This window comes from Rattus norvegicus, chromosome 1, assembly GCF_021556685.1.
Source record: "Rattus norvegicus strain SHRSP/BbbUtx chromosome 1, alternate assembly SHRSP_T2T, whole genome shotgun sequence".
Taxonomy (NCBI): domain Eukaryota; kingdom Metazoa; phylum Chordata; class Mammalia; order Rodentia; family Muridae; genus Rattus; species Rattus norvegicus.
In genome coordinates, this window is record NC_141534.1 from 200,357,590 (window position 1) to 200,384,026 (window position 26,437).

General features: G+C 49.3%; 1 protein-coding gene and 1 long non-coding RNA gene across 4 annotated transcripts in view; one reads left to right on the forward strand and one right to left on the reverse strand.

The window, feature by feature from the left end:
* The window catches only part of Lhpp (phospholysine phosphohistidine inorganic pyrophosphate phosphatase), a 91,161-nt gene that overhangs the window by 10,502 nt on the left and 54,222 nt on the right, over nt 1-26,437 (forward strand). For both annotated transcript variants that reach the window (XM_087572846.1, NM_001009706.1), the window contains exons 2-5: nt 9,919-10,106; nt 13,245-13,398; nt 19,959-20,022; nt 20,910-21,002. In XM_087572846.1, coding sequence (XP_087428972.1) covers nt 9,919-10,106; nt 13,245-13,398; nt 19,959-20,022; nt 20,910-21,002 — 499 coding nt within the window. The remainder of the gene's footprint in view (nt 1-9,918; nt 10,107-13,244; nt 13,399-19,958; nt 20,023-20,909; nt 21,003-26,437) is intronic.
* LOC120099944 (uncharacterized) lies at nt 18,389-20,362 on the reverse strand. Of its 2 annotated transcripts, none has more exons than XR_015652631.1 (3): nt 20,200-20,362; nt 18,894-18,996; nt 18,389-18,736 (listed from the first exon to the last, which is right to left on the reverse strand). It is a non-coding gene; the product is annotated as an uncharacterized LOC120099944 (long non-coding RNA). The 2 variants fall into 2 exon arrangements; XR_015652632.1 differs by lacking the exon at nt 20,200-20,362 and adding an exon at nt 19,424-19,548.

The following is a 26,437-nucleotide window of genomic DNA, read 5'->3' on the forward strand; positions in this document are numbered from 1 at the left end:
AGCAGGCTTCTTTAATGGCTGAGTCACCTCACCTTACTTGTTACTTTTGAGATGAAGATTTCACTTTGTTGCCCAGAACATAGGGAGACCTGGACAGCTGAGTTCAAGAAGAGTATTACTCTGCTCCTGTCTCCCTAGAGCAGTGGTTCCTGACCTTCCTAATACTGCGACCCTCATAGGAGGAACTCCCCTCAGCAGTTCCTCATGTTGTGGTGACCCCCAACCATAAAAGTGTTCTGTTGTTACTTCATAACTGTGTTTGCTGGTTATGAATTATAATGTAAATGTCTGATATACAACCCCCCAAAGGGGTTATGACCTGTAGGTTGAGAACTGTTGCCCTGGAGGTTGGGGTTCCAGGTGTTCACCACTGTGCCAGACTAATATACAACACCCCCATCTATCTGGGCTGGTGTCATAATTGATCTGTGAACTTGAACTTGCTGGAAGGAGGCTGAGCGCCTTAGGTGAGGGTGTAAGGCTGTAGCCGTAGCAGTAAAATTTGCTGTCTGGGATGTGATCTCAGGCATGATAGGTAGGTTCCCCCCTGGAAGTGAGAGCAGCCAATGTGTGCTCTGGATCAGAGGTATGGATTTACCTTCAGTGTGGCACGGGAAACCCATGAAGCTCACTTACGATGCAGAGCCCCCAGGACAGACGGAGAAGCTGATTGGCAAAGCAGTACTCAATCATTGCTTGCTGTTATGAGATGGGGGAGGGTTGACTCCTCCCTCTCACGGTTCCTCCAGGATACCTTATACCTGAGTAGAACTCCCTCACCCTGGGCTCCACTCCCTTGGTCTTGCTTCACGGAAACCCTGGCTTCCTATTGGACAGAACCTGTGTGGAAAGTTGAGATGCCCTACACCAGCACAGGTCACCATATGGTCATCACTGACACTTACTATTGAGTATTTGCAATTTGCCGCGTACTTCCCAAGTGTCTTTTTAAAAATCGAATCAACAACCCTATCTGGTATCTGCTGCGAATGCCTTGCTGCATAAACGAGGAACCTGGGGTTTGAGAGGAGGTGGCAACAAGCTGCAGGGCAGGTAGGGAGGCATGTCTACGTTCTGAGCCCAGCTCCACCTTGCCCTTGGCTTGCTCGGCACTCAACCATCTAGCCTGTTCAAGGCCACTGATGCTCGGGGATGACTGCCTGCCAGCTGAGTTTGCAGGGCTAGCCAGTGAGATTTGTTGCCATGGCTATCCCCAGCATGTGTCATATTCCTCAGTCTCCCTTCTGTGTGACCTGCTTAGGTTGGAGGGTCACCAGGATCTCCCTGGTTACCAAGTCTCATGCACTTGACTCATGTGTTTGTCAACCGCTATGAAATCGATGCTCTGGCCTTGGCGTACCCCTGTGATCTGAGCTCTAGCACGTCATAGAGAACACAGTGGTTGGGTGTTCTGAGGGCAGGTGATGTGGGCACCAGCACAGGGAAGGCGCACTATGTGTTTTGTAAGGACTCTGGCTGGGGTCCTGCCTAAGTCACATGACCTTCCTGAAAGCACTTGACCTAATGGCCTTAATCCAGAGGAGCTAAGGCCTGGCCGCTGTGCACTGCCGTTCTGCTCTCTGCTCAGAGTTTGGACTCTGACCACATAGTGTTAGCTACTGCTCAACGGTGTCCACTGGAGTTTGAGGAGGTCTGGGTGGGCCAGCAGATAGCTATCTATCAAGTGAGAAGGCTGGACAGAGAAGGTGTAGTGGGTCCAGTCAAACATGTGCTGTGTTTGGTGCCTTCCACCACAGAGGGTCTTCTGCCGATGTCAGTGAGGAGTTCACGGAGGTCTCAGAGGTGTGTCCCTTCTGTGCCAGCCTTGACAGTGTCTCCAGCATGTAGCCCGAGAGCCCTCTAAGTGACCACCCTGAAATGGGGCGGCTTATGATCCCAGTCTAGGAGGAAACTGGAGAATCGGGAGTTCAAGGTTACACTTGGCTTTGAAGCCCACCGGACTCCTTGGCACCTTCTCTGCAAAACAAGAAAGAAACAAGAGTGAAAAGTATTTCAGGAGCCAGGCACGGTAGTGCATGCTCGAGTCCAGCAGTCAGGAGGCTGAGGCAAGAGGTTTTGTTTTTGTTTTTTTGGCTTCTTTGTTGTTGTTGTTGTTGTTTTTGTTGTTGTTGTTTAGTTAAGGCCATCTTGGCCTACTCTGTCCCAAGAAACTAAGCCAAACAAAGCTAAACCAAAAACCAGACCCATTCTGGTACCCTCTGGCAGCTGAGGACCCCGGGGGAGCTGTCTGTATCCTTCAAACAACCCCAGAGGTACTAAACATCTTCTTCCCTTGTGATGGTTCGTACAGTATGTTAACCTGACAGGAGCTAGAGTTACTGTGGAGACAGATCTCTGGGCATGTCTGGGAGGGGTTTTCTAAAGTGGCTAATGGGGGGAAGACCTGCCCTGTGTGTGGATGACATCATTCTGTGGGTCAGGGTCCCAGGCTGAGTAAGAAGCAGAAAGCTAGCTGAGCACCAATATTCATCTCTCTGTGCCTCTCAGAGCTGTGAAGCAGTTGAGACCAGCTGCCTCATATGCTGCGGTGCCTTTCCCACCCTGACGGAATATGCACCCCTCGAACTGGGAGCCACAATAGACCCGTCCTCCCTCAAGCTGCTTTACTGGGTATTTTGCCACACCAACAGAAAAGTAACTAACTGACACGTCTCTCTAGGAAATGACCTCTCACGGCCCTGCTTCCCATTCCAGTAGTACGTGAGACCCTCCATCCCACCCTGTGTGAGGTCTGAGTAGGACTAGTGATTAGAGTAGCGCAAGACTGAGGGAAAGGCCTTCCCGAGCTCTGCCACATGAGCTTCTCTGGTACCAGGTGGGCCTTGGATCCACCTTGGGATTTGAGTCTTAGGTTAATCCAATAAAGGAAGGACAGCACTAGATTTGGGTTACCACAGCAGACTCACTTTGGACAGGAACCAGAAAGCTTTCAAATAACCTCTCTGCAAGAATGTGCTGGTCACTCCCTGTCTCTTGTGGACCCAGCGAGCCTTTGAACTACCATTTCCCAAGTTTGACATTACTTCATGGACATTTAGCCTATAAACACATGGTTTAAACCCTTTGATGGCCCTGTCCTGTAGGGTCCCAATGATCCTGCTCAGTGGTTTCTTAGAGTCTAACCTCCGTGACTTCTTTGGGTTTTGGGAATCCCGACTCCTCCCATAGTCCCACCTAGCTGCCCAAAGATGTAGTCCTTGGAGTTGTCTCCAGGGTTCCTCTGCCCTGTCTTCATGTGAGACCCATTGAAGCAAAGGACATGGCATGCTGAAGTCACAGCTCTGGTTCCCTGGAGCCCAGAGCTGACAGAGCAGCAGGAGGAAGGAGGTCTTAGAGACATGCAGGGTATAACTAGTAGAGGATAGCTTCTGTATGAATAGGGTAAGATGGGGCTTTTGGAGGGAAGAGCACGTGGACCTGGCCTTAAAGAAAGACAGGAATCCGATCCAGGGGACAATGAAGCTAAAGACAGTGATGATGAGAGGACTGCCAGGCAGATAAAGGCAACAAACGCCAGGGCTTCCGGAAGAGGAGGTGGGACCCCAGCTGTTCTTTCCCTGGCAAGCTCCTGGCCCTGCCTGGCCTCCTTTTCTGGTCCCTCTGAGGGGAGCTCATGACTCTTTAGCTTCTCAGCCCTTGTCAAGCTGGAGAGGGCATGCTTTGAGCTGTCCCAAGGTCACTCAGGATGTCCAATAATTGTCCTAACACTTTACCTGCCGTGGAACAGTAATGAGAGGGTTTTCATTATTTTCGGGTGAGCGCTTCTGGCAGATGCCCGACAGCCAGCAGATGTGTAAAGTCCGAGGTGATTTGTAAGGGACCGGCTCATCTGATGCACAGTAATTGCACACAGCGATGTTGTCACTCAGAGGAGCATCTTGGCCTGCTGGCTGAGGTTAAGGTCAGTTCAAAGATCCAGTTGGGTCACAGGAAGTAGAACTCTCTGAAGGGTGAGTCAGTGGCTAAGACTCTGGCCACAAGCTTAGCAGGGCCTTCAGACCGGCCAGGGGCATCCCCCTTCAAGGCTTTTGGGTGTTGGGGTGTACCTGCAGCCACTGTCCTTCATCAGTATCTCTCTGTAAGCTGTGCCCTTTGGGGCTTTCCTCACCATCTGAAATCTGTTCTAGGCCTCCCAAGGCCAGATCTGTAGCATGTGGCACTGGCGCTCGCAGAGAGCTGTAGCTGTGGTCTCTTGGCTCCCTCTGCCTGGGTCACTATAACAGATATCACCAAGCTGTGGTCTACACTGCCTGTTTTTTTTCTCCCAACGTTGGAAGAACTGGATGCCCATGACCAGGGTACTTGCGTGGTTGGCTTCTGGTGACATTTCTCCTTGGCAGATAGGTGACAGCCATTTTACCATGCATTCACATGATCTCCTTGCTTTGTGAGCACTGAGAGAGATGGGGGAGCAAAGGGAGAGGGAGGACAACTTCACTAGGCTTCTCAGGGGTCTTTCAGTTTTTTTGGGGGGTGGTAACATCTCTTTATGTATCTCTAGTAGGCCTGAAACTTGCCATGAGAACCAGGCTGGTCTCAAACTCACAGCTGTCCTCCTGCTTCTGCCTTCAATGTTGGTGTTACAAGCATATGTCACCACACCCAGCCCTTGGTGTCTCTGAGGATATGAGGCCTATCATATGGGGACCCCTGCTTTATGACTCTACTTAATCACCATTTGCTGCTCATAGGCCTTGTCTCCAAGTGCACACACAGGAGAGGCGGCCATTAGGGTTTCAATGTAGGAATTTGGTGAGGCACAGTTCAGTCCACAGCTCAGGACATCCAGGCCTCACTCTGGTGTGAAGCACCTTGCTCATCTCAGTTTCAACCCAGGCCCACACATATCTCACCCCTCCCGAGAGTAGGAGGCCCCAGAACAGAGAGTCTGGACTGCTGGGCCCTGCCTGGGGCATAGTGTTACATTGGAAGATCCTGGGCATTTTGCCCTCTGTGCCTGCACACGACTCCATATGTAGCCGAGGGCCCCCAAAGCTTTGTGCTCTCGGGCCAGATGACCTGGGTCATTTCTCTCTTAGAAGACTTCCCTTCTTTCTCCTGAGTGGGGAATAAGCTTACTCAATTAGCTCGTCAATGGCGAGGAAGACCTGCTCTGGGGTGTGAAGACAAGATCAGGCCTTGGATATTCAGCACAAGGACAGCACTTCCCGAGAGCCGAGACTCCGTGAAAACCTGTATTGGGGCTTTATTCGCTTTAAGTTTTTAAAAATTAATCTTTAATTTTATGTGTATGGGCGTCTGTGCACCATGTGTGTACAGTGCCCACGGAGGCCTGGGAAGGCTGATGATCTGGAACTGACGTTATATACAGATGGGAGCTGCCACATGGGTGCTAGGAACTAAACCTGGGTCCTCTGTAACTGCAGGGAGTGTTCTCAGTCACTGGGACACCTCTCAAGCCCACACTTTACTATCTTAATAAGAGGAGCGGCTTCTAGGGGTTGGGGATTTAGCTCAGTGGTAGAGCGCTTGCCTAGCAAATGCAAGGCCCTGGGTTCGGTCCCCAGCTCCGAAAAAAAGAAAAAGAAAAAAAAAAAAAAGAGTAGCAACTTCTGTAATGATTTTCAGTGATTTTTAAATAAAGAGACCTGGGTTGGCCCCTGGTGGTCCTAGGGTCTGTGCTGACATGTCGAAAGGGGGGCAGTGTTGGTGGCACAGAGGGACAGGACTCAGAGGGAGGGCTCTGCATACATAGCTCCAACCCCATTGTCCCCAGACAGATAAACTAGCACACACAGAAAGCACTGGTTTCCAACAAACTCATGTCGGTATCTCGAAAAGAGACAAGGAACTACTCCCTCCCACCCACATCAGAAGTTGTGTTTGGAGTGACAGATGTGAGGCTCTGCCATCTTGCTGTCACACCGATTGCTCACTGTTCTGAGAAGGTCACATCACCATTCATTAGCGGTAATTAGTCCCCCGAGACCCCTGCACTTCTTCACTCATGTGCTCCATTAACTTGGGTGTGAATCACACATTCCAGGCACCAATCAATGAGGACCCATCCATAATACACAAGGTGAAGCTATTAGTCACAATATATTAACTGCCCAATTTAAAAGTAAAAAAGCCATCTTTATGAAGGGCAATTAACCACTGAGAGTAATTGGTCATTCATAAACCTCTGATTAGGAAAGACAAATAATAAGAAAGGGGTGAGTCACTGAGGCTGTGGAAGATGTGATCTGTGTGGCGCCGGAAGGCTGTAGATCTAGAGTTCTTCATAAATGGCACTGCTAGCCCCAGAGGTGGCTGGTCCCTGAAACTCACCTGCCTCTGGGCGAGCTAGGGGGCCCAGAGGATCAGAGATGGCCTAAGGGCAGTGGCAGTTGAAGTGTTTTAGGTTTTCCAAGGACTCCTTGTGTGCCCAGCATGGGGACGCTGTACAGAATCCAGCAGACTGCATTGCTGAGCTACTAGAGTATGTGGGTTGGGAAGGACAATAAACATAAGTTGGAAGACTGAAGATACTTGATGTCCTAGAGACGTGGAGGTGATAATAGAGACAGAGTGGAGTGAGTATCTCAGACATGGCAGAAAGAGGGTCCTACTCTCCCTGTCCCATGGTGGGCAGATGCTGGGATCATCCCTGACTTCTCCATGGCCCACCACCAGGCTCATCCTCCAGACTCATCTCCCAGTGGAGGTGGACCTGACTACCTTCGAGGGTGGGGCTCCACACTGCAAGGGCCACTCTCCCTCCACTCACTTAGCCTATAGAACTCTCCGGGACCTGCGTATTCTTGGGAATGTATGGGCTGTCTATGCTCACTTTTGTTCTGAATAATTACACGGAGACCTTTATAATTATTAAAAGCTTTAGACAGTATATATAGCGAGGCAGATTCTGAGCTATTCTATCCTGACGGTGCTGGCCTGGCCTATTTTCCAGCCACGTGGCCAATTGCCTGCCATCTTAGAATTGCCCTGAAACCACCTTCTTCATCCATGTCCCGATAGCTACTCCCCCATCCCCACCTGAGACCCTCTCCCTCCTTCTGAGCCCTTTCCATCTCCTGACCAGCTATAGGCTCTTCAGCTCTTTAACCAATCAGAAGATGGTGGAAAACAGTGTTTTACAAAGTACTGAGTCAGGAGATGCTTCATAACAGTGACAGTAGGGAAGTCTGGTCTGCAGCCAGATCTCTGGGTACAGAAATCAGCATTTGAATACACAGTGCACAAAAACATCCCCAACATCTTTTATAAGATTTAGCCATGGGGTTTGTGAGAGCTTGGGGTGGGAGCTGGGGTGGGGTGGGGTGGGGACTTCCATCTGCCTCAGGAGGAGGGACAAAAGGCCTTGGGCCTTTCTGGGGCTCAGTTTCATAACCTGTGAAATGAGGTGTTATGTCCTCACTGGGATTGGGACTCACCGGCCATCAGTGGGTGTTGACTTCAAGCTTCAGTTTTGCATGACTGGGTCTGTCACATGACACCTCTGACTGGGTCTGACAGGAGGCCATATCTGTGAGGAAAATACTGAAGAGCACACTCGTTCACCATACGTGTGCTCTTTATTAAGGCACATGCATTTAACATTGGATTGCATTGATTGGAAGAACAGCTTACAGGATGCATGAGGTCAAGACAGCCCAGTGTCTTGGAGACCCAGTGGGAATGTATTTAGGGACGTTGTCTGAGAGCAGGGCCTGGTGACGGTCAGTGTAGTTGTTTGTTTTTGGTGAGCATCTCTGTTTTCATTTTTTAAGTTACATTTGTTTAGTTTGTGGGGTTCCCATGTGCAGTGCTGTGTGTGTGTGATTCAGAAGACGTGTTAAAGGAGTTTTCCATCCTCCTACCATGTGGGCCCCAGGGCTTGAACTCAGGTGGCCGGGCTTGTCGACCAGCCCTGTTTTTATTTTTGAGATGGAGTCTTAATTCTAGCCCAGAAACTAGCCTGGAAACTCATGGCAATCCTCCTGTCTCAGCCTCCTACATGCTGGGATTGTAGACATGGGTTTTTGTCATTGTTGAGATAGTCTTATCTATGGAGCCCTGGCTGGCTTGGAACTTGAGACTTTCCTGCATCTTCCTGGAGTTTTTTTAAAAGTGCTTCTCTAATCTTAGGATATGCGACCCAGGCTGTGTAGTTGCTGGATAGGATCAGTTCCACACCTGTCAGGCTTGGTGAGGGCTGCATGATCTGAGCTTGGGAGCCAGCAGGACAGCTCCCACCAGTCACTGCTTCACCACTCACCCCAGACATGAGCCTGGGCTTCCTGTCTTAGTGGCCTCCTCCTGCATGTTGGTCCCTGGTGAGTGCCACACTCGCTTGCTGTCCCCATGCAGTCCGTGTGCAATCTGTGTGCTGGGTGCCTCCTAGAATCCACTCCTGCTGCTGGGTGGCCTTTCCTTTGCTTCCTTGCACAATTGGCTGGGGTTTTCTCCTCAAGGTCTCAGCTCCCGGTTGCTTCCCAGTAAGGGCCTCCCCAACCTTCCTGTCTATCTAACCATTATCCCCATTACACATACCCTCTGTGTATCCATCACGGCCCCTCTCCTCCCAGGTGAACATTGCCTTTCCCGTGATCCTTCTTGTTCACTGCCAGCCAGCCCCCATGCTAGCTGAGAACTATGGCCAGGGAAGGCCACAGTACATGTGCATTCCAGCACCCAGGGTGTAACAAGTACACAGCGATTATCTGTAGATGGGTTGAATGTCATCTCATTGGGGGCCTCTCGAGGTATCCTCTCTGTGGCTTTGTGTCCAAAGAACTCACCTAAGTGCCACTGGGATACTCCGAGGGAGGGTACACAGTGCTGTTTGTTTTAAGTGCTATTAATAACTCTATTAGTTCTTAGTATGACCCAGCCAGCCCCCCCCCAATAATCAAGGCAGAGTCTTATTGATTTAATTAATCAGCACAACTATTGGGCGATTAGCCCTAAACTTTTTCTATGCCAGACTGGCCACTTCCCAGTTGTGTCCCCCAGGTTCCTCGCTGTTTGTCTCACTCAGGTTGTTTCTGTTCCATCTATCCTCAGGGTACACTTCTCTCGCTACGCGCTCCCGGTTCGTCATGTCTAATGGAGACCTCCTGCTCTCTCCATCTTCTTTCTTCTCTTTTCCTGTTCTTTCTGTCCTTGCAACCCGTGGCCTGGTAAGCAAAGCCATGCCTACCTGTGTTTTGCAGTAGTCGGCTGTAGCCATCTTTATTTAACTAATAACTTTAAATTGGGGAGTGAGGTTTACACAGGGGCAGGTCTAGGGACAACTAGATCTTGGGGTTCAGAATTTAGTGTTTGTACACCCAGCTGTTGGTTGTTTTTAGCGTATTTCAGTTTTACAGAACCTCGATTCTGGGTTTGTACAGAGTGGGGTTCCCCGTTTATTGATATTAATGAGAAGTCAAATCTCAGCTTGGTTGCTCTGCCTGACCCCGTTGGAGAAGTATGGATCCAGGGTTAGTAACTCGTGGACGTGGGGAAACGCAAGCGCTGTGAAATGGGATGGAGAAACAGCTGTGGGTGGGCATTCTGGGGCAGCTTGCTGGTGGGCCAGGTCGACGGTGCTGGGGAATTGATGTCTTTTATCTGGAGTGAGAAGATGCCTTGCCTGCAGTGGGGGTAGGGTGAGGCATTCCAAGCAGACTCAGACCATTGTGTGAGGATAGACACGACATTTAGAGATGTGGTCTGCCAGTATTGTCCGTGTCAACAAGAGGTCTGTCCCAGCTGTGAAATGCTAGCCTGAACACATCTTTGTCTGTCTGGTCCACCTCATCAACTCATAGGGACTCGACCTGCTCTGCTGCTTAACCAGCTGCCCTTGCAAAAAAAGTCTCTCTCTCTCTCTCTCTCTGGGTCTCTCCTCAGGAGGCCATGTTCTTCTGTGCTCAACACATTCTTGCTTGTGTTTTCCTGTCCTAGACTGAAACGGTCCCCGCTGAAAGTGAGATTCTGCACCAATGAGTCCCAGAAGTCCCGGCGAGAGCTGGTGGGGGTGCTTCAGCGGCTGGGGTTTGACATCTCAGAAGGAGAGGTGACTGCCCCTGCGCCAGCCACCTGCCAGATCCTGAAGGAGCGAGGCCTGCGGCCACACTTACTCATCCATGAAGGTAGGCCTGCCTTGACTTGCTTTTCTTTTTTCTTTTTTTTCTTTTTTTTTTTTTTTTGAGAGTCTCCTGTAGCTTTATTTACCACTTATATACCCAAGTTCTCCAGGTAGAAAATATCTGGAAAGCACAGTGGGAAACCCTGGCTCATGACTTGCTTTTCTTGAGGTGAAGCCTGGGGAGAAGGCCTTCACCCACCCCATCCCTTCCTTGGGCCAAACCATGGGAAATACATGCATGTCAAACCTGATTTCTTCCATGACACTTGTGAGTTTTCAGGGTACAGAGTTCATGAGGCTTCCTGCTGGGGGTCGGGGAGAGGTAAGACCAAGCCCCAATTCTCCCTCTTTGACCTCCATCTTCAAGGCTAGCTAGAGGATGCTCCTGGGAGTAAAGCCTGAAGTTGTATGGTGTTCCTTGATCTAGGCAAGAGGTCAGGGATTCGCCTAAGGGATTATTGAGAAGAAAAGAGGAAGGAAGGGCCGGGGATGACTGAGAATATGCAAATCAAGCTTGCAGTCCATATCTTTGCAAAAACTGCCACTCAGCCTCAGATTGCCTCAGTGACACCCAGTCCTGCTGGTTGGTGAAGTTTGCAAATGGCTTTCGGAGTGAGGTCTGAGTCCAGACAGTTGGTCTGAATGCAAGACCAGAGACCTTGAGCCCTCGGGTGGGGGGGGGAGCTTTTGTGGAGCAAAGGAGTGGGGGGCTTTCTCTGGTCACTATTTTAAAAATGGGGTTCAAATACTCGAGGTCACTTTTTGTCTCCTTCCTTCCTCTTCCCTCCTTGCTTCCCTCCCTCAGTACCGGTTCCATTTTGACAAATCTCCGGGCAGAGGCAGGGAGAGTGCTCTCTGGAAGGCTGGAGCGGGATCCATTGCCCTGGCACCAACTAAGAGAATCATGCTCAGCCTTTAAAAATCTCCTTTCTAACATCCTTTGTCTGTAGTTAGGAACCCTGCCAGGGTCTTTAGGAATTCCACCTTTTCTTCCCTAGGGAAGGGGTTGTTAGGCATGGAAGAGGGGTAGAGGAGTTGGGCGGGGGTGTAATGCAGCTCAGTGGTGGCACTAGCCAAGGAAGCCATAACAGAAACTGAGGGGGCTGGAAGGGCAAATGTCCTTCCTCTGCCGCTGTGCCTGTGTTTACAGGAAACATACCTGGCTTCAGGCTCTGACTTTCTCTGGGTTTTATTACTGATGTTTTCCCCCTAATACTTTACTATGAAAATCTTCAAGTGTATAACAGACCTCAAAAACATTTACTTTGGGTGGGTGGGGGGAGCATGGAGATGACTCAGTCAGTAAAGTGTCTGCTACACAAGCACTAGCAGTTGAGTTTGATCCCCAACAGCCATGTGAAAAGCCAATCCAAGGACTGAGGACGCGAGGCTTACTGGCCTTCAGTCTGGCCCAATTAGCACGCTCCAGGCTCAGTGAGATATGTCTCAACAAACTAGGTGGAGGGAGAGCCATTGAGGAAGACGCCCAATATTTTCCTAACCTTTACACACACACACACACACACACACACACACACACACACACACTCACATACACACACTATTAAACATTTTTTTCCAGTCTCCTGGACAAGAGAAAGATATTCTGTAGTGTTTTCTTAGCTCTGTGTCCATCCATGCCACCATCTGTCTGTAATTTTACTTTTGAGTCATTCCCCAGGGAATGTTGGTACAGTCCCCAGCATTTCACAAGGCTCAGTATGCGGTCAGTTTGTTTTCTTTTCTGCCGATGTAAGATTTTACATGCAGTGAGAAGCTCAAACCTCTCTTACGCTTTTATTTTTTTAAGACAAAGTTTCCTCTGTGTGTCTTTGGCTGTCCCGGAACATTATCTGTAGCCCAGGCTTGCCTCCAATCACAGAGATCCTCTTGCCTTTGCCTCTCTGCCTCTCTCTGCCCTAGAGATCTCCAGTATCATCCTGAAGCTTCCTGCACACCCTTCAGTCAATCCCCAACCCTACCCCCTTAGTGATAGTCACTGATGATAATGTAAATAAATGTACCTATTTAGAATTTCATACCAATAGAGTTATACAATGTATAATTGATCCAGGACCCCAAAGACCACCTTGGGTCTCAATGATTCCCTGGAAGGGCTCCCAGAACTCGGAGATTAAAGATTTAATCTCAGAATTTGGGATTAAAGCTGGGTACAGTGAAAGACCACAGATCAGCTCAGCAAGGGAGGAGCTGCATGAGCCAAAGGACAGGAGAAACCAGGCGTGAAATCCCAGTTGTCCCTACGTTGGATGTGCTTGGTTGTCTCAGCAGTGAAGTGTGACACTTGAGGTTGGCAACAGGGAGGCTCATGGGAGCGTTGGTGCCTACACTCTTTTGAGAAGGGCTGGTCATCTAAGTACACGGTCCCCATGTGACTGACCTTAGGGACTCCATCTCCATCCACACACTTCACTCAAGATCATACTGACCCAGTATGACCCAGTTGGTCAGGAGTGCAAACCCCTCCTATCCAACAGGATTTTGTAGGGTCCCGGGGTCCTCCCTAAGGCTGTTATAGGGCCTCTCTTAAAAGCAGGCCTTTCTCTGGAGCATACAAGATCCGAGCAAGCCAGGCCTGCTGAAGTAACCCTCTCTTTCACAAGAAATAGTCTTCTGTCTAAAGCTCCTCTTGCCAGCCTAGAGGCTCATCATAGGGTTGCATGTACTGTGTTCTTGCTCTTAGCCGTGTAGGAAACATACCGCAGGATATTTATGCTGGATATTTCCCAGCTCCAGGTTCGTATTAGTTAGGGTTTCTGTTGCTGTAAAGAGACACTAAGACCATGGCAATTCTTTTTTATTTCATTTTTGTCTGAGACAGGGTTTCTCTGGGTAGCTCTGACTGTCCTAGAACTTACTGTGTAGACCAGGCTGGCCTTGAACTCTGAGATCTGCCTGTCTCTGCCTCCGAGTGCTGGGATCAAAGGTGTGTACCACCTTATAATGGTGTGTGCCACTCCCTATGAGCCCGTGGGGGCCATTTTCTTTCAAACCTTCACAAAGCTGTTCTGAAATAACTATTCTGCCAGGTAGACCTGGCAAAGAGAAAGTGTCCCTTTTAGGATCTGGGAGTAGGCTACATTCTGGGCTTGAGGGTTGTCTGTCTCTCTTGTTTCTTTAGGAGTCCGCTCAGAATTCGATGACATTGATATGTCCAACCCAAACTGTGTGGTGATTGCGGATGCTGGGGAAGGCTTTTCCTATCAGAATATGAACAGAGCCTTCCAAGTGCTGATGGAGCTGGAAAACCCCGTGCTCATATCCCTGGGAAAAGGGTGAGTAGGGCAGCAGAGGGAGTGTGCTGGGCAACTCTAAGTAGAGACAGATTCAGACAGGTGGTTTGGGAGTGAGCACGGGGGCTCTCCTCCCTCCCTTGCCTTTTCTCTTCATTCTTCCTTTTCCCCTTTAATTATCTTCCCAGAGCTGCCTGACCAAGTTTCTGTATGAATCTTGGTTCAGGAGAGGGGTAGGGGCTTCTGCCTAAGGAGACCTCAAAGACTAGGTGTCAACTGTCCAAAATTTATGGTAACGGATGCAAAGGTCCCTTAGCGCAGGATATAGCACAGAATGATCAGGAATGGTTCCTAGGGATGCTTGATAAAGTAGTAGGTGGACTCAGGGTCTGGGAGGATGCTCTGGGCTGGGTGCCGGTGCTGGGTGCTGGGTGCTGGGTGTAGGGTGCAGGATGCTGGGTATTGGGTGTAGGGTGCAGGGTCTTGGGTGTAGGGTGCAGGGTCTTGGGTGTAGGGTGCAGGGTCTTGGGTGCTGGGTGCAAGGTGCAGGATGCTGGGTACTAGGTATAGGGTCCTGGGTGCAGGGTACTGGGTATTGGGAACCTTTATAGAGTTGGAATTTGGTCCCCATGCTTTGGCACCTGAACACCGTGCTAGTCAGCTTCGTCACTCCAGCGATACCTGAGGTAAACAGCAGAAAGCGAGGCTCATAGTCTCAGGCACCTTGTGGCACCTTGCTCCATCCGATGCTGTGAACATGAGTGGGTATAATCGTGTAGGATACACACTTCTGGATGTATCTGTGAGGGTATTTGTAGAGAGGTTTAACTGAGGAGGGAAGACTTGCCCTAGCACCCCATGTACAAGTGTCCTGGAGTGAGGAGGAAGGGGAAAAAAGAGGATGCCGACTTGGTACCAGCATTCACCTCTTCCAGCCTCCTCACTGTGATGCAGTTTGACCCGGCTTCTTCATGCCTTTGCCACCAGGCCTTCCACACCACAGCGTTCTGTGACCCTCAGACTGTGAGCCTGTGTTTCCTTCCTTTCTTAAACTGTCATGTATTTGGTCACAGCAACAAGAAAAGGAAACCAATGTGGGAGTCAGGCTTGACCTTGTTTTATAAGCTGCACACACACACACACACACACACACACACACACACACACACACACACACACACGTGTATGGAGGCTCAAGGTTGTCAGGAGTATCACCCTCTATCCATCCTCCACCTTGTTCAGTGAGGCAGCATCTCAGTCAAATGAAGATCAAAGGCATGGCAGGTTCTCACCCGCCAGCTCAAGGGTCCTCTGTCTCTGCTTTCCAAGGCCATTGTGTCCTTCAGGCATTTACATGAGCTGGGGACCTGAACTCCAGTCCTCACCTTTGTATAGCAAAGGCTGTACATACTGAGCTATCTCCCCAGACCTCTTGGCCCGTTTATGGTCAACAAACAGTAGCTTGTGAGTGACTTTGTACACAGTGACCAACTATCTCTGTGACCCAGTTACCCATCTTGTGAGCTGATCTCCAGAAGGCCGTGCATGTCTAGCCTGGTCAACAGAAGCAGCACCACAGGTTCAGAATCTCATGCCTTTGAGGTGGCATGATGCTTTGGCGTCCCTCCCAGCTTGGTAGGCATCAGGGTTTCCTGCTGGAAGTATTTCCATCCAGTGCTTTGGTGATTGGGCCCTCATGCCCATTGATCTAGGCGCACATGGACTGCTTAACTCACTGGTCTGGGCCCTGCCCTTGGATATTTGAGTTGGCAAACCTGCACGAGAAAGTGTGCATAACGGAAAAGTAATATTATAAGGCCGTTTATGTCAGCCCATTTTTTCTTGAATGCAGTCTCATCGTTGCCAGAGGCTATTCCAGATTACAAGTAGAAGCCTGGATAAATGGATCGGTGGGACAGGATGGTGAAAAGAGCGATTGCTCGCTCTTGGCTGGGCGAGAGCTTCCACACACTGAGCCGTAGGTGACGGTTGATTGGATATGAGTGGGCCTCCAGATTCTGACTTGGGTGAAAGGTGGGGTGTCTCCATCCTAGAGAAAGGGCTCTACATCTTTCGGAGGGTGGCAGCCTCTCCAGGCTTCCCAAAGGCCTAGGAAGAGCTCCTGTCACTACAGTCAAGGCCGGAGTGGCCTCCCGGAGGGTGAGAGGAGGCAGGATGTCCCTCTCCTCAAAATGGAGTGATTTACATTTGGCATCTGTGCGGGCTGAGAGAGGGAATTGGCTTTGTAATTTCTCCTGTCATGCCGCCATCAGAAAATTAAGCTGTTTACTCTGCAGACTATGGAGGTTAATGGCTCTTCTGGGAGAGGTCAAGTGGTCATTTTGCAGGGAGGCTGCACCGAGGAATCGGAAACGGCAGGAGAATGAAGCATAAAATCAGATCTGACTGCTCCTCTGGCCTGCTTCTCCCAGTAGCCACAGTGGCCCTCAGTGGCTGGAGGGCCCAGGGCCCTCCTAAACCCGCAGCGGGCCACATCTAGTTGCTAGTGCAGGGACATAAATTAAGATGCCTGTTCGCTATTTCTCTTAAAGGGAACAGTGTTTATGGCCAGTGGTTGGCTTCGGGTAGATTTTTGATTTCTTAAATGAGTAGCAAATAGAGAAAAATGGTGGGCTCTATTAAAAGCAGCCCAGATTCAGCTTAAAAAAGACAGTAAGAAAGAAAACTGGGGCGGGTGAGGGGGACGTAGCTTATGTTGCTTGTGTAGCACGTATGGAGCTCTGGATCTCTTCCATTCTCAGCACCACATAAACTGAGGTGGTGGTGCACACCGGTAATGCCAGAACTTGGGGGTGGAGGCAGAAGGGTCTCTGCGAGTTGGAGGCCAGCCTGGTCTACATAAAGAATGCCAGGCTATATAGTTGAGAGCCTGTTTTCAAAAACAAGCCTCTGCTTGTTGGGGGCGGGGTGGGGGGGAGGTAGGTAGGACAAGGTTTTCATTTTGATTTCTGAGAATCTATTTCCCCTGGCTCAGAGGCCAGGCTTTGGTGAATCTAATTAACCAAAGTCCTTTTTCCTTCAGAATAAACTTCTAGAACTGGGGCCAGCAGAGGTGTGGTTTAAGGACTCCTGAGGGGTGAGATTTCTAAATGTGAGGGGCCTGTTTTCATCCACCCTTGTGTCCTGTATCCTCCAGCCAGCCCTGGGGCAGCCTGGAAACCCCCAGAATCACTGGCTGCAGAAAGCTGCATGTGTTCCAGTTTTGCTGTAGACGTTTCTGTTTGCTTTCTGGCAAGCACCTCTGAGCTGAGTTAGGTCTATCCTGCTCTGTCCTCTGCCCAACCCACACACTCGCTCACCCTCTCCTCCTGAGAGCTTCCTCTGAACAAGGGTTTGAGACTCGGCCCCTGTCCAAGGAAGATGGCTCAACTGTGGGTTTGGAGGTGGCCCAGAGTGAAGCCCATCAGGTGCTCTGGTGATCCCAAAGTGCTCCCTGGGTCCTCACACTCCTTCCCTCGCTCAGAGTGACCAGCTCCCCCTCAGGATACAGCTTGTCTCTTTATCACTTATTCATGCAGGGCACCATCTTCACTCTCACAGTTTCCCTTTGAGTCTGTTTACATCTCTTCTAGGCTGGGAGGCTAGGGGTACCTGTTAGGTCTTGCAAGTCCCTGAGCCCTGCATAGAGTCCGGACTGATAAGCCATCTGCCACCCTGACAGCACAGCTCCAGCACCAGTGGCCCCCTCTGCTGGCCAGATTCTGTTACTCATGCTCCAGTTCTTTGAAACTCTGGATCTGGCTAAGGAAATAGTCATTTATAGTTTATTATAAAAATAGAAAAAATAAAACTCTGTGTGTGTGCACGTGTGCATGCTTGCCTGCCTGCTGCCTGTGTGTCTGTAAGTGTAGGTGTACTCATGCCAGGGTGAGCATGTTAAGGTCACAGGTGTGTGTGTGTGTGTGTGTGTGTGTGTGTGTGTGTGTGTGTCTGTGTCTGTCTGTCTGTCTGTCTGTCTGTCTGTGTCTGTCTCCCTGCCTGTCTATGTGTCTATAAGTGTAGGTGTGCTCATGCCAGGGTGAGCATGTTAAGGTCATAGATTGGTGTATGTCTGTCTGTCTGTGTCTGTCTATGTCTGCCTGCCTGCCTGTCTGTGTGTCTGTCTGTCTGTGTCTGTCTTCATGCCTGCCTATGTGTCTATAAGTGTAGGTGTGCTCATGCCAGGGCGTGCATGTTAAGGTCATAGATGTGTGTGTGTGTGTGTGTGTGTCTGTCTGTCTGTCTGTGCCTGTCTGTGCCTGTCTGTCTTTCTGCCTGTCTGTATGTCTATAAGTGTAGGTGTGCTCATGCCAGGGCGTGCATGTTAAGGTCATAGATGTGTGTGTGTCTGTCTGTCTGTGCCTGTCTATCTGTCTTCCTGTCTGTATGTCTATAAGTGTAGGTATGCTCATGCCAGGTGTGTGTGTAGGGGCCACAGAACAACCTCAGGCGTTGCCCTTTACCTTCCCCATGTTTGAGACAGGGTCGCTTTGTTGTTTGCCAGGCTAGTTTCCAGGACTTTTCCTGTCTGACTTTCCCTCTGTCACAGGAGTGCTGGGTTTGCAGACACATGGTACCACACCTGGCCTCATGTGGGTTCTGGGAACTGAAACTCCTCATGCTTGCTTGGCAGGTGCTCTACTCACTGAGCCACCTCACCATCCCCAAGAAACCTTTTAAAAATTTTTTCTTTAGGGCTCTGGAGGAGGGCCAGATCCCCACACAAGCAGTTCGGATCCTCCGAACCCACATATAAGCCATCTGCATGTAGCAGACTGCTCGCACTTCCAGCCTTCTAGAGATGGATTATTTATTCCAAGAGCAAGCTGGCTTGCAAGGCCAGTTGTGACAGCAAGCCCTGGATTTGATTGAGACACATTATTTTTCCCAAAGAATAGGGTGTGGGAGTGACCCAGGGAGCCTGACACTTAGCCCCAGGCCTCTGCATGAACATACACACACCACACATACATGTCACTGCTCCAGAGGCCGTGGGGCCTAGGAGAATGTGTCAGACTATAGTCTCATACAGTTGCCAACATTATTCAACAATTTATACTCTGAGGGTTAAGAGAAATCACAGGAGCAACGTTTCCATGAGTTCAAAAGATGTACACAACCATGGGGACAAGCTGCATGTGACAAAAATACATTTTTCCATAGAGGCATATAAAGGATAATTTAAACATTTAGTTGAGTAACAGCAGCAAGCAATGATGAGCATCTGAAGTAAACTCACTCCCATACCTGCGAGGAGCACAAAACACTTTGCAAGAATAATTCCATGTTTTGAAGAAACTGAGGTCATAGGCTCTTGTTTTCTCGGAGTTTTCTCACAGGCATGAAGACCTCTCACAGGATTCCATTCCTAGACCGTGTTCTGGCACATACACATGAAAAGAAGATAAAGAAAAGAAAAAAATTCTTGAGATGGGATCTGCTATGTATCCCAGAATTCACAATCCTCCTGCCTCAGCCTCCTGAGTGCTGGATTACAGGAGTGCCTCCCACCAGGTCGGGGGCTTGTATTATTTTACCACTGAGCTTCTATCTCAAGGGCCTCTGTCGTAGCTCCTGGGAACAGCTATTTACAGTAGTAGTCTCCAGTCTTCTGCTGAGTGGTGTTTGTGTCCAGGCATCCTGTAAGGAACTTACAGCATGTTATTTTTTGCCCAAGTTTCACAACAGTCCTGGATATGGGTGGTTTGTTTGCTTTGATCATTTTACAGGTGAGGAAGCTGAAGTCTAAAGGCTTACAGAGACCAGAGTCACTGTTAGAAAGCAGAGAGAATTTTGACGTTGAAGCCACCGCCGTCCCTCTTTTCTCTGGTCCTCAGCACACTCACTTAGTTAATGTCCCCTGCTGGACATAGAAGGAAGGGAAAACTGACGTGTGTGGTCAGACCTCTTAATAATTCTCAGCTTACATCCCCGTACCATTCCTGGGTTTTAGTGAGCCTCATCTCTGGAGTATGTTGGATAAAGCCACCCTCTTGCCTCCTTGGTTGCATGGCATTGCTCAGAGAACCCCAGGTATCGATGACTTTACAGCCAGGACTCTAAGTACCTCGAGGCCTTGGTCTGATCTGGATGGGCTGTGGCCACTTGGAAGGGCACTGAGTCTAAACTGAGGAACGCTCTGAGGAGCCGAGCCTGCATCGTCTCTGGAGGTTGGGAAGACAGTCTTGTCTCACAGAAGCAGCTGGTGCCCGTGAGACCTGGCACCTTGCCTGACCCCGACTAATAGGAGATGTGGCAGGCTGCTGTGGAACTAATGGAGTTCTCTCCTCAGGCAGCAGTTAGGGGTTAATTATTAGCAATTAGGGAGTCAGCACATGCTCTGGGGGCCTGCCGTTCCTTCCCAGAACACGGGTCACTTGTCTTCCTCTGTGTTAGTAACTGGATCCATCTGTCCCCCTTGGGTCCCTGGTTAATCATTGTGGTAGGGTCCCTACAAGGCAGCAGCAGGGGGCTGGTGGCTGAATGACCCATGATGCTTCTGCCTCTGCCATGTGGCCTCCATTGGTCATTCTCAGCATGTCATCGGTGCTGACCCGCACCTGTGGCTCTCTGTGTACCCCTTTTCTTCTGCTCTCTTGCAGACGCTATTACAAGGAGACCTCTGGCCTGATGCTGGATGTTGGAGGTTACATGAAGGCACTCGAGGTACCTGCCCTGGTTCTGTCCCATGCCCCCTTCAGGCTTTCTGGAGAAGAAGGTGTACTTTACAGACAAGTAGCCTTTCATGGGGGTCTCCTGGGTGGTTCTTTCAGCCACACACCCCTGTCTCCTCTGTGGAACTAATAGAGTTCTCTACTCAGGCAGTAGTTAAGGGCCCATTACCTTGGTCAACATGAAGTCATTCTGTGTGTGTCATCCCCTGACCCCCAGCCAACCTCTGGGTGCTCTTTCCAGCATGCTCTTGGCTCTGGCTATCGGCTTTGGTGTCTACAGATCACCTGTTTCCTTCCCAGCCCCGTAACACCTCAGGCTATATGTCCTCCCTGGGCCTTTCCTGAGATGACTTCCCAGGTCATAAAGCCTTCTGTGGCTTGACCTCTTGAGTCCACTGTGACTGTGGCCTATCAATTAGCTACACCTGCCTAGACTCCTGCTATCCCATGTACCAGCCCCACAGTAGTGGCAGCCCCTGTCCACCTGTGTCCAGGTGAGAAGGGTAAGCAGGTGAGGAGACTGAATCCTAGACACCCTCAGGAGGGCTGTGATCAGCAGGGAGCAGGGCAGCAGGGAGAGGCAAGAGATGGGATTGTAGCTGAACAGGCAATGAGAGCCTTGGTCCCCTGTCCTTTGGAAGACTTGTGACTTTGCTAGGTATGGTATGCCACTTGCTGTGGGCAGCCTTGGAGGTAGGTGTCCTAAGCATTCTGTGCAGCAGCCTGTTGGGGAGTTGCAACATGTTTGCCTGTGAGACGGTTTGAGGCCCAGGGCATCCTGCTTTGTGAAGGGCTCTGACCATCATGAGGAAGTCTTTCCATGTGCGGCTACTCTCATGTTCCTGATCTGAAACTCATACTGTGCCCTCTCTTTGCCAGTATGCCTGTGGTATCGAGGCTGAAGTGGTGGGGAAACCCTCCCCTGAGTTCTTCAGGTCTGCTCTGCAAGCCATAGGGGTGGAAGCCCACCAGGTAGGCATAGCAGGATTTCCTTTCTTCTTTACATTTTAAAAGGACGTTTACTTATTTATTTACTTATTGTGGGTATGGGATTGTGTGAGTTCATTCTCTCCTTCCACCATGTGGGTTCAGATTGACAGGATCAGCAGCCAGTGCCATTACCCATTGAACCATCTTGCTGGCCAGGGCCTTTCTCACTGTGAGGAATGAGACAGTTACTTACCATGTACCCCAAACTGGATCACAGATATTTCCCTCTTAAAATGGTTTTTTCCTCTTTTTTAAAAAAATTTATTTTTGTTTATAAGAGTACACTGTAGCTGTCTTCAGACACACCAGAAGAGGGCATTGGATCCCATTACAGATGGTTGTGAGCCACCATGTGGTTGCTGGGAATTGAACTCAGGACCTCGGGAAGAGCAGTCAGTGCTCTTAACCGCTGAGCCATCTCTCCAGCCCGTTTTTTTCCTCTTAAAAACTAATTCTTTCCTTTCTTGTTTTCTGTGTGCGTGTACATGTATATGCACATGCACGCACATGTGTACCTGCAACTTACCTAAGTGTCGCATGTGTGCATGTGTAGCACAGAGGGCAACCTTGCATGTTAGTCCGTGCCTTGCATCCGTTTGAGAGTTTATTTGCTGCTGCTCTGCCAGACTGACTAACCAGTGAGCTCCCAGGGATTCTCCTGTCTCTACCTCCCCTCTCAACATAGGAACACTGGGATTACAGATGTGTGGTGCTGTGCCCACTTTCCCGTGGGTCTGGGGATCCGAACTCAGATTGTCGTGCTTGGACAGCAAGCTCCTTTCCAAATAAGACATCTTATCTCCCTAGCCCCAGAACTAAGTTTTTTACTACCTTGTTTCTTTGTGAGGTGTCTGTCTGTTTGTTTGTTTAGATAGGGTTTTTCTGTGTAGTCCTGGCTCTCTTGGAACTCACTATACAGATCAGGCTAGCCTCTGCTTCCCAAGTGCTGGGACTAAAGGCAGTTCCACCATGGCCCGGCTTTACTGCCATGTTTTAAAATAAATTTCAGACCTATGGTATCCTTTCACATTATAATATTTCTTTTAAAACGTGGCATTTTAGCACAGCCACAAAGCTGTACAACCCCAGGCAACGACCAAAGAGTACATAGAAAAAGGGCCAGTTTCCTGGCTCATTAGTACTACAAAAAACATACTCCAATATGGCTGCTAAAAGAGAGAAGTAGCAGAAGATGGCCAGCTTCATGTGGAGAAGCTGGAACCTGCATGTTCTGCTGGTAGGTCTGTGAGTGAACAGCACTGCTGAGAGGGAGCCTCTGGTGGGTCTTCAGTATTAAATGGGTCTCCATCTGCCTCAGCGATGGTGCTCCCAGGTGAGGCCCAGATAACAGGGATGGGAATTCAGAGGACAGCACCACCACCACCACCACCATCATCTTGTAGGGTCAGAGGGTAGCTCAGTAGTTAAGCACCTGCCCAGCAAGAATGAAGCCCAAGATTTGAATCCCACCACCACAGAAACAGTCTCCTAAAATCATTTAGAGATGTTCGAAACAGCTGTATTCACAGTACCTAAAAGGTTGAGCAGAACTCAGAGGCTTGCCTATTCCCCACGAATGGGCCAGCAGTGCATATCCCATCTGCACAGTGAAATGTCCTGGAGAGGAGGGTGACCCATGGGCACATCGGGAATGTCATCTTGTGGAGTACCTAGTTTCCCATGGGAGATAAAAGTGTTCTAGAGCTTACGTGGGTTTGATAGCTTAGTGGGTAAAATCCCCTTGAGCCAAGCCTGATGACCAGGCCTCACGGGGTGCATGCAGGGAGGGAACTTGTCCTGGTACCGCCATGTGTGCTGTGCTGCATACCTGGCTCTGTGCCTAGCATTTGCAGGCTAATGCGGTCTGCATTTAAACACAGTACCTGTGTATTTCCTCCATGTCATCCTGTCCTGGCTCCAGCCTGCCACGTTGCTGAAATGCTAGTTCATGTTATTTGAATATCGAGATGTATGCACATTTTAGGACAAGTGTCTCCTAACTATGTGCATGCAGAGTAATACTGCCTGCCTCTGTGTTACTGTCACTGGTTTTTGTTTTTGTTTTTTTGTTTTTTTAATAAACATGTCTTGTGAAGGGCTACAGGCTGCTCCTGTGCCAGGTTGTGGCACACCTTGACTGTTCTGAGCTTCCCTAATCAATAAAGTCTTTACTGCCATTTCCCTGGTGTTTTGAGCCTGAGCTCCGGTGGCGCAGCCCCCAATCCAATTCCCAACATATCTTTCCCAAACAGCCTAGAAACAGCAGGGAACTGGGCTGACCCTAGATAATTGGAAATTCAACCTCCTTAGAGGTAATCAGGTTTTTTCCTAGGGTCCAGAAATCTGGAGAAGAATAGCACACCTTTCCCATGACTTCTAGGAATTCCTAAGGCTGTGCTAGAAGCTCTCTGCACGCAGGGCAGGCATTACAGCCTGCCTGACCACCTGCTGGCTGTGGTAGCACCACCCCTGTTCTTAAGGGGTGAAGTCTCTAGACACTGTCCTGGGGAGAGCCACTGTTCTGGGCTAGCATTGGGGCCTGACTTTGATCCCTACGACCCTCTTGAAGGAGGAAGTGGAGAACTGACTCCTAGAATTACACCGTACACACGCATGCGCACACACGCATGTGCACACACACACACACACACACACACACACACACACACGGAAATATAATTAAGGGCTGGTGACGGACTCTGTCATAAAAGCCTTTGCTCAAAGCACTGATGATCTGAGTCTGATCTCTGGAACCCACATGATGGAAGGAGATGGCTCATTCGTGCAAGTTGCCCTTTGGCCTTCATATGCACAGTGACATGATGTTCATGCCCACTGCCCACCATAGAATAATAAATAAATTAGCATTTTTTAAAAAAAGCAATTGAGGGACAGGCTCATAGCTGTCTAGAGCAGGCTGGCTGTAAGACGAGGCCTGTGCCCTCCATTTATTCCTGTTTTGAAGGTCAGTGCTATAAGAGTTGGGGCAGTCTGTGCTTCTGGTGGGAGTGCCCACAGTTGAGGGTCACAACTTTTGCCCTGCAGCCTTTCCATCGAAGCCTTGCTGCTGTGGTTACCAAGCCTTATTCCTAGCTGTTTTCTCTAGGGATGAGGTGTCCTATCCTCTGACTGGGATCAGGAGTATGTGTGTGTGTGTTTAGAAATCCAGGAGAGCAAAAGCCAGGAGTGGATCCAGCCCAGCTGGATATGAATGCTTTGGCCCAACATGGAGCCCCCAGCACCACAAAGTGGGAGTGTTGGAAGTCCTGCTGAGACGCCGCATGCGTCAGTCAAGCTTCCAACACCTCCTACTGTATGGCTCTTAGGAGGCTTTTGTCCTCTAGAGCTTTTTCTAGTAGAGTTAATTTTCTCTTCAGAACACAAGTTCAGGGAGTGAAGGAGAAATGGCTGCTCTTGCAGAGGACCCAGGTTTGGTTCCAGCACCTACATGGTGGCTCCCAGCCTCTTGTAACTCCAGTTTTAGTGAAGCCAATGCTCTCTTCTGGCCTCCTTTGGCTCCTGCACGCACATAATGCACATAAACTCACGCAGGAACACATACACATTAAAAACAAACAAGCCTCCTGTTTAACCAAAGGAGATCAAAAATTTCAGAGAAGTCACAAGAAAAAAAACTATCATTGTACCATTTTAGAATAACATAATTTAAGCTTTCTAATCTTTTTCCACAGACAATGAATAACCTCTACCTGCTATTTGAAACCTGATTTCCCCCTAAAAATCTGTTGAGAAAACTTTCCTTAGTGCTTATTTAAGCAGTTTTGTGAAGTAACTTTTGTGACTGTGTAATATTTCACCATGTTATATTTATATGTACACATTTCTGTATATATATGCATGCATATGTGTTATCATTCCCGTTACTGGATATTGAGTTGCATCCTCATTTCTTCTTGTTTATAACCCTGGTATACAGCTTTGTTGCATATTTTTATATCTTTGTTGTTATTTTCCAGACACTATAAATAAGTTTGTAGCGTACAACATTTATTCTAGTTTGGAAGGGTTGTGTCAGGTTGCTCATCTCTCCACATCTTTACCAACACAGGTTTTTTTTTGTTTTTGTTTTTGTTTTGTGTTTTTGTTTGTTTGTTGAGGCAGAGTCTCACTATGGCAGAGTCTCACTATGTAGCCCTAGCTGCCTGGAATTCTCCATGTAGACCAGGCTGGTCTGGAATTCTCCATGTAGACCAGGCTGACCTGGAATTCTCCATGTAGACCAGGCTGGCCTGGAATTCTCCATGTAGACCAGGCTGGCCTTTAGATCCACCTCCCTCTGCCTCAAAAGTACTGGGGTTGGAGGTGTATGCCGTCACACCCAGCTTCCACCTACCAATTTTCTGGGATTTTAAAAGTATGTCACTGTGCCTTGTTTACCTAGCATTGGGAACTGAACCCACAGCTTCTGTATGCTGGCCAAGCACTTTCCTAAGTAAGTAACATCCCTGACCCAATCTTTCCTTTAAAAAGGGATCCAGTAATGGATAGATGGCTCAGTGGTTAAGAGCATTGCCTACTCCTTCAGAGGACACAGGTTCCATTCCCAGCATCCATGTGGTGGCTCCCAACTGGCTATAACTCCAGTTCTAGAGGATCCAGCCCCTTCCTCAGGCATCCCTGAGCACCAGGCACAGTTACACAGAGACATTCATGCAGGCAGAACACCCATATATGTAAAAAAAAGAAAATCAGTGATCCTTGACTTTGGTCATGTTAGTCCTTATAACTGTGCTAGGCCATGGTGGAAACATCTTAGCAAGTGTCAGCTCGAGGTTTCTGAGGCACCTGGTAGCTGAAGGTGTCAATATGGAGGACTCCCCTTGTGAGTTGTGTACCCTCCCGCTCCACAGGCCCTTCCTAGCCATGGGAACATACTTCTTGCCCTGCAGGCTCCTGGGAGAGCTGACAGCTCCCAATACACAGGTTTTCTTGGGAGACCCTTAGCCCCAGTGCACTGGAAGCCTCCAGTGCAGTTTGGCACCATTCTTCTGAGCGCCTGAGCTGGTGAAGGAGCGACTCTCCCTTAGGCAGACGGTAGTGACGGGTCAGAGGATCTACTCTTTTTAGCCCAGACTAGCTTCTACCTCATTATAAAGTCAGTGATGACTTGGAACTTCTGGTCCCCCTGCTCCATCTCCTAAATTCCAGGATCTTAGGCCCCCACTACCTTGCCTGTTTTATGTAGTACAGGGGGATTGAATGGAGACCTTCGTACACTCTAGACAAATGCTTTACCGATCGACCTGCCTGCCCAGCCCAAGAGTCTGCTGTACAGATCCAAAGCACAGAATCTGTCTTGGATGGTGACAGCCCCCTGCAGCTCTCTGCATTTCTGGGTTCTCTCAGAGTCTACCCATTCAGTTGTTATGTGTCTCCCTTCTATCACATCATAGTCA